Genomic DNA, 8,270 nt, shown 5'->3' with positions numbered 1-8,270 from the left:
AATCTGGTTTTTGGATATATTTAAAAAATGAATAAACACGTATTTCGTGACAATTGAAAAATGGAATTAGGTAACAGCCATTTGATGAGAGCTCCTTGAAATTAAAATATTTTGTTTGATAAACACTCATTTAAACTCATGTCACAAATTTTAACTAAAAAAAAGGATTTATTTAATGATTTTTAATTCTTTAAAAGAGGAGGAATATCACCATTTATATATTTATTTATATAACTGTCTTTTTCCCTAACAGATATGGGATATTTAAGATTCTGCTGGGTCTATAAGGAACTGAAGGTTACAAAAAATACAATATTCAGTCGGAAAAACTATATTTAGCTGCAAATTTTATAGATAAACACAATATATTCTATTTACGTAAATCAAATATAAGATCTACTTAGCTATGCAAATAAAATAGTTTCCAGTTTTACAAAAACATGTTGACATTACTTAAAATAAAAAACATAACACATTTAAAAAGAAAGTGCTTTACTTTTGTAAATATTAGCGTGATTGGTTTTTCTAACATTTCACAAAAACAAATTATGGTTCCAGCTTTTCACAATTACAACTTAAAATTTATTATTTCTAACTAAAAACTTATTCATCAAACACCCTTAAATTCTATGAAGAAAACAATATTTAAAACAAAACATACAGACACCTTAAAACCCCTTTTTAAGAGTCAATTTCATTATGGCCATATATTTTATTACATACTTTATAGGCTTTGCAGATTAAAAATAGCAAACTACTTGATTAAAATAGGTTTTGGTATTTCCCACAGCATAGACAACTTATGGATTACCAGAGCGAAAATATCCATTATAGTTACAATGACCTCTTAAACCAACAAAATCCACACCATACTAGCCACTACTAACTAACTAACTAACAAAAGATTAATGTAACTTTATTTGAAGACGGAAATTTTAAAATAAATGTGGTCCAGATATTTATTGCATTCAATGTTTATGAAATTATTTAAGTAAATTTATTACTATAATTTGTTCCTTATACTTGAAAAAATCATAAAAAAACCGATGATATTAATTATCAGATCAGGGAGTTAAATTGTAACAAATATCTAAGACACATTGCAATTCCTTGTATAAAATGCACACCATCAAGACAAATCTTATAGGAATAAGTATCTAAATTTTATCAAATGATAAACAAGAGCTGTTTATTGGATATCTGGGAGATCCTCGTCCTCAATGGAGCTGGAATCATCATTTTCATATTCATCACCAAAATCACCCATTTTATTTGAGAACATGTCATCAGTATTATCAAATTCATCAGCGCTTTCATCTTCATCTTGCCATCTATTGAAGTCAACTCTAAGCCAATGATGCTTCTTCCTATCACTGGTTAATGAAGGCCAAAATGGTTCTTCTTGTTTCTCTTTAGTTAAGACAACCTCAATTAGCCTGCCCTTGTTAATGTAACTACTTTTCTCCGGATCTATCTCTGAATACAATGGTATTTCAACTTCATTCAATTTGTTATCAGGAGCACATATTCCTTTAAAGGTTACCATTTTCTTTTCAAATTTAATATCTGGTTTTTCGCATTCCACATTAAACGTTAGAAACACACGAGCATTCCTCTGTGCCCATGAAACCGATGGCGGAATAGAAACTGCTTCTGCAGCCATGTTAATTTTATAAATATGTGTATTCTTCTTCTTGTGATATCTAATGTTATATCAAAACACTTGAGTTTTAATAAGGCAATAGTTTAAAAGATTATTAATTGGTTAAATCCCGAATTACATGCAAACACGCATGACATGAAACTGTTAATTGACAGTGACAGTGACAGTAAAATACTAAAAAACCGGTCTGACGTTATATCTGTAAAAATGTTTGTGCATTACTTAAAGTACAAATTTAAAATCATGACTTTATTTTTAAAAAGTACAATAGCGTTTTTTTTTATTACAACTAATTCTTTTGATATATTCTAGCAAGAGGTCTTTATTCTCTAACTTCCATCCATAAAATTTAGAATAATATTCAATGCATCTAATTCGACATTTAACTGTTTGTATTTAATAGAATTTAAAAGTGTACACTTTAAAGACTTAAATGAAATTATTAATTCGAAAGGCGTTGTTTTATCACTCATTAAAAAAGAGGAAAAAATCACATTTAAAGTTTGATCTTATGTCTTATAGTTTATCTTTTATTGCCAATACTGGTACCTCTTTAATCTTTTCTTATGACGCAAAAAAATAAAATTCGAGACATACTCTATCAGAATTATCAATGACACTTGTACAATAAAACCCGGCAATATCTTTCGAAATGTTATTTTTAAAATTATACAATTATTTAAAACAATAAGATGATATTAAATCCAACGAAAACTTTTAACACTCAATAGGAAGACGAAGGAGCACTATGACTGAAATGAGCAAAGAGTCATCTGCTAAGTTGTATAAAAGTAAACCTCCCGTAAAAAGGGAGAAAAGAAGCCAATCCTCAATGAAAAATGAGTCAAATTTCAAAGTAAATTTATGTGACCCTAAAGTACAAGGGCTTTTATTGGCTCTTTTGCTGATAATATTAACACTTGCTCTATGGTTTGGATTTACAAATGGGTGCTTGGGAGGAAGAAGACGCCGTAGAAGACGATCCTGTTGCTAAGATTACCTTAGTCAATTACAGATTCAGGCAGTCAGACTATTGGTAACAAAACTATTTATTTTCTGCTAAAGAAAAACACACCTCGCAGTATTTGAATACCTATTTAATGTCTTTATTCATTTGAAATAATATGTTTATGAATCTTTTATTGACAAGCATTTCACTACAAATTACAACGTTAGCACACACGTAGTTCTAGGCTTCGATTCCCGGTTAACAAAACTTTATAACACATTATATTTATGTAGCCAGTAAAAAAACAACATTGAAGTAGCGTAGAGATTGATGGTTAAACTTTAATCCCTATCCATATTTAAATCGATAGGCAGAATAACCTTAGACTTAATTAATATAAAGCTATCGACATAAAATTAACATTCTTGACTCACTAAACATTATATATGGCTTAAAATTTTAAATTCACCCCTATCTCCTTACTAAGAACAAAGCCTTATAACCCTTTTTTTTTTAAATTTAAAACCAGGTACCCGCAGCAGTCAAACATCAATTCTGCTTCAAGTAATAACAAATACGGGAAAAATTCAAATGACGCAAACAAATTAATTTTACCAAAATTTTTATTACATTGTTTTGTCTATTACTAAAATTAATTTACATTAAGTAACATTATTTAATAAAAATAATCATATATTTATTTAATAAAATGGTTCTTGGCTTTGATTTCGAGCACTTTATACAAGTATTCTTCTTATAAATCCTCCCAATTTTCTTGTTCGTTTTCCGAAGCGTCATTATCTTCCTCGCCCTGTTGTGACTGGTCTTCTTTTTCACCTTGGACAATATTTTAAGTTTATATAACGATACAATTTTGATTCAGTGCTAGTTACTACAGTAATTTATTCTATTATAAAGTTTAATTCAATACTAGACGTAATTTTCTAAAATTTATTATTCATTTCTAAAATATTTCAATAATTTAGATTAATGTACGCTAGTTAATAGTGAATATCACCTATGAACAAAAATTTGCGTGTTGTATTACATTTAATATGAGAGTCTAAGTTAAGAAAATAACTTTGAATGTACTTTAACAAATGTTAAATTTAAAGTTCGGGGCAAGACGAGATCTCATCTTACCACATGAATATGTAGTTTTTCTTCAGAATTATTGCATACAGAAATTTTACTTCATGACTAATTATCAAAATTGGTATTTGTGATATAAAACTAAGCTCATAATTTCATTTTTTTAGGTAAACTTTAGTAGACCTCAAATTTTTTATTCCATCTATCGCATGTCACATTACAGCCAGTTGTAGAAGAAGGTCAAAGACTCGGCAGAGCAGACAAGTGCAACATTGAGGTCGCCAAACAACATTTTATTTATTTTGTATTCAGTACTATAATAAGCAGATTGTAATAAAAATGAATCTTAGAAATTGTTGTCAACTATTATTTCTATTATCACTTAAAATTCCATCAAATAAATATAAAACAAAGCAAAATTAACTTATATCATGATTTCATAAAACCATTTTGTATTACTAACACATTTTTATTTACATATTTAAAAAATAAAAAACAAAAGCTATGTATATTTCTTTGAATATTTATCAGCACTTTGTTTTGTTTTTGAACAGTAACCGGGACATTTTATATTCCGTTATCTGATTATATTTTAAAGAAATCGATATAGGCCATATCAATTGGTGAATCATTCACTATATTACAATTTAAGTATTCATATATTTTAGGGGCTCACAGGTTCATAAGGAAATTAGATTATTGAACTTTTCAAATGATATTGTGATTTAATTACCTTGCACGTCATTACTGGTTCCCTTGACAGCTTAGGAGGGAAAAGCAAAGTTATAAACATTTAAATATCCCTGTTTTACTTACTGCTATATTTATGGCAATACTTACTTTCAGGGTTGTCACCTTTCATCACTTTGAGTATATGTTGCTTTTCTTTCCCCAGATGACGTTTACCATTCAAATGCATTACCATCTGCTCACTACATGTCACTGACGTCTGAAATTTTAACATTATGATTGAGCATTTAGACACTTCTAATAAAGCAGTTAATTATATGGGACAATTCAATAGTTTTCAAGAACTAATGATGACGATCATATATTTTGTAAAATAATTTTCTAATATACATACATATTGTAATAATATAACTTAGAATAATAACAAATTATAGATTTCATCTCAAAGTTTAATATGCAAGATAAAAAATTATCTGCTATTTAAGCTGATAAATCGTGAAATATTTGAAATCAACAAGCAACTTAACGATTAAAACTATTGATCTCAGTGTTGCCAGGTGGGGCTATTTAGCGCCGATGGGGCTATCTCCCTTAACGGGCGGCGATAATATTTTACCCGCTGGCTATAGGTAGCCATTTGGCTCTTTTTTCAGAAATATTTAATTAACAAAATATTTATATACAGAAAAAAAGAACTGTTAGATAAAAGGGAAAAAAAAACAACAGAACTAATCACTTTCAATTGTTTTTATGTACATGTTATAGTATGGATTTTAAAACGTTAAATGTCTCGCAATACATATAAGGGTGAATCATTTTATGTATTGCGAGACTTTCCCGCCTTAACTACCTGTGCGCAATGAGGGGGCTATCTCGGGGCTACACGTGCGCTCCGGCAAGGCTATTCGAGAAAAAAAATATTCGGGCAACACTGATTGATCTTACCTCACAAATCTCACAGTACAGCTCTGGCTGAATAATTTTGACTTCTTTCTTTTTTGATTCCTGTTCTCCTTCTACTTTGAGGAATTTCTTTTCGCGACGTATTAATAAATCCCTGTAATTGTAATAAATATGGATTAAATCATTATGATATAACAAGCATATTAAATTCTAGAACATTTGGTACTTATTAAGAATATATTGTTTCTTGTCTAACCACAGCAGTGGTTTCATGTCCATTCAGTATAAATCTAATTTATATCACCATTATAAAAAAATTCATACTTACAATCTCTCCTCCATTCCTCTCTGTATTAAAAATGGATTCTTCGGGACCTTGCGACCATCAACAATTCTGAATGTTTTCAATTATATTAATTAAATTTTGTTAATGATTATATAAAAATAATCTAAAATTCACTAACGCTCTATGTGGCTTTCCAGAGTAATGTGATTCAGAGTGTATTTTAGACGTTATGTGCACATCGCATAATTCACAGTATAATTCCCGTGCCTTTAGCGGCTGCTGAAATGTTTTTATAACATCAACTTAAAAGTAATAAATGAAAATGTGTACATACAATACACAGAAATTAATAACCTGCAGATATGATGACAACGGATAGATTAAACAACACAATTAGCAAAATAACACTCTACAGAGGGACAATAAAACTTCAAGTCTCCAACAACATGAAGCCTGGCAATTTGTTGCAATGCAAGTTTCAATCCTGATGACAGCGTTCGCATAAATATCATTTGTATTAATCTGTATTAAAAAAATATTGAATACAGCTACACAAATGACGCTATGAATTAAATTCATATTTATGTGAATCCATGGGTCCTCAGAATCGCTATGGAAACGTTACATTGACAAATTGTCTTGTTACCTCTTTAATGCGATGTGATCCTACATCCGATCTTGATGTTAACCATTTTTTTTGCTTCTTCTGATGATTTTTGCTTATATAGTGCAAACGTGCTGCAATCAGACTTTATAATAACATGTGACATCACCGATATATTTCATCATTTAAGTAAAAAAAAAAACATATTTACTTATCGAATTGTGTTTTCATGTTTGTATAGTAGTGGTATTTCTTATATTTAAATATTAAATTTTATGAATGGCGTCATAATATTGTCTACATTATCAACAGGCAAAGACTCACCCACACCCAGTGTGTCTAGGTTCTGGGAGCACAGACCACAGTTATCACTTTGATAGAGCTTAAGTAAACTTCGAGGCAAGGTTCTGATGGTGTCCTTGGTCAGGCCACAATCTGTATGAATTGAAATCGTACATAATGAATTTTGTAACAGTATGTATATGCAAAAATATTTATTTTTTTCAACTTGTAATATATTTAAATTGTCTTCCAATGTCATGTTCCCATGAAAGGTCATTGACGCTATAATTGTAAGTTGTCTCGTCAGTCTGTGCATAAACAACACTGAATTCTCTGAGCCTGTGTATAAATGTACTTACGTAATAATGATTTCATTGTTTTGTCATCAATTGGGTTCTTTTTCACATATGGAAAGTCAGGGCAAAACCTGGGTTGGAATGAATATTGTTCATCCCTTATTGGTGGTGGTGGCTGTGGTGGTCTCGGAGGACCTGGGAACCTAGGCGGGCCGAAAAATTGAGGTTGTATAGGAAAATTTGGATTAAATTGACCTAATGCTCCATAGCCACCGCTGTAACTCCCAAATGCATTGTTGAACTGTGGATACCTATTAGATAAAAGGAATATATTTTAACAAAAATAATATATCAAGTTAAATCTAGTATCTTTTGAGTATAAGCTTAAAATAGTCAGTCTCTAAATATATCCAGTTAGTAATCAAAAACAAAATAGAGATAACAAATTGCAATAACAATTATGTAGATACCGTCATAAACAATGATTGCTTGTACTCATACAGCCTTAAAAATAAACTTCCAGATTGTAACCATAGTCAACGACACTTTTCTTATCAAAACCTATGTTCCTGTCACTTTTTGAGTGAAATAAAAATGTAATAAAAGTTCTAATCTAATATATGCTTCTATTTTAATATGTACTACACTAGAAAAATTCTTTAAGCTCACCTAAAATTGTTAGGCTGTAAATTATGATCAGGTCCTGGGCCTTGAGAGTTGGGAACTTGCAAGTTAGGATCTTGGAAGCTTGGACCTTGGATATTAGGGCCTTGAAAACTGGGACCTTGAATGTTGGCACCCTGGAAGTTGGGGACTTGAAAATTTGGATATTGAAAATTTTCAAGCCCTTGAAATCTTCCCCAATCAACCATTATATTCTGCATGAAAAAAGGCTGCTTAGATTGGACATTATTTTCAACCATAACTCTTTCTGAAAACAATATTAATAAATATTAATAGATTTTAATAAATACAATCTATTACATATTTATATATCTTATGTAGTATGGATCCTCGTATACATTGTTATTTTACATTCCAAACACCCAATATATTAAATTTTCTACTATTAATGGTGTTTTAAGACAATTCAGTTCATTCATACGAAATTAAGAATAACAACAATATTGTTTGATAGGAAACTTGTAATTTGTGAGTTACCTAAAAGATCATTTGGCATTAAATGGAAATTTATATATAACAAATAATAACAACTCTACTTATAACTTCTTTTCCTCTCCATTAGTCGTTATATACTGGTAATTGAAAAGATTTATATATTTTTTGTGTTATACTCATTAAAATTGATGGTCATACCTTGTTAGTAATAGCAAATCACGTTTTATAGAATATAAAACTATTTTCTATTGTAGTTTCTGTGATTATTCTTTCATTCCTTAAACAATACACACAGTTGATGTTACATTTGTATATAGACAATAGAGTCAATGTCAAAAATTTTACAGAATATATAAGTAACTATTTATTTAAAAGATCAAAACTCT

General features: G+C 29.7%; 2 protein-coding genes across 5 annotated transcripts; both read right to left on the bottom strand.

The window, feature by feature from the left end:
* Positions 1–315: 315 nt before the first annotated feature.
* On the bottom strand, positions 316–1,817 carry LOC116768028 (uncharacterized protein CG16817-like). The gene has a single exon (XM_032658647.2). It carries the CDS (start codon positions 1,661–1,663, stop codon positions 1,190–1,192), a length of 474 nt encoding a protein of 157 aa, XP_032514538.1. The 5' UTR covers positions 1,664–1,817; the 3' UTR covers positions 316–1,189.
* A 1,400-nt stretch (positions 1,818–3,217) lies between these two features.
* Positions 3,218–8,239, bottom strand: LOC116767464 (uncharacterized). Of its 4 annotated transcripts, none has more exons than XM_032657809.2 (11): positions 8,083–8,239; positions 7,435–7,696; positions 6,829–7,076; positions 6,512–6,622; positions 6,230–6,321; positions 5,762–5,862; positions 5,626–5,691; positions 5,340–5,451; positions 4,545–4,653; positions 4,438–4,467; positions 3,218–3,449 (listed from the first exon to the last, which is right to left on the bottom strand). In XM_032657809.2, the coding sequence occupies exons 2-11, from the start codon at positions 7,686–7,688 to the stop codon at positions 3,367–3,369; spliced, it is 1,206 nt and encodes a 401-aa protein (XP_032513700.1). In that variant the 5' UTR covers positions 7,689–7,696; positions 8,083–8,239; the 3' UTR covers positions 3,218–3,366. The 4 variants fall into 4 exon arrangements, with proteins under 4 accessions (XP_032513700.1, XP_032513685.1, XP_032513692.1 ...); XM_032657794.2 differs by lacking the exon at positions 8,083–8,239 and adding an exon at positions 7,927–8,076; XM_032657801.2 differs by lacking the exon at positions 8,083–8,239 and adding an exon at positions 7,927–8,076 and having other exon boundaries at positions 5,762–5,859.
* Positions 8,240–8,270: the final 31 nt, after the last annotated feature.

The sequence above is a fragment of the Danaus plexippus genome, assembly GCF_018135715.1.
Source record: "Danaus plexippus chromosome 3 unlocalized genomic scaffold, MEX_DaPlex mxdp_30, whole genome shotgun sequence".
NCBI classification, from domain to species: Eukaryota; Metazoa; Arthropoda; class Insecta; order Lepidoptera; family Nymphalidae; genus Danaus; species Danaus plexippus.
This window is presented reverse-complemented; position numbering and strand designations above follow the sequence as displayed.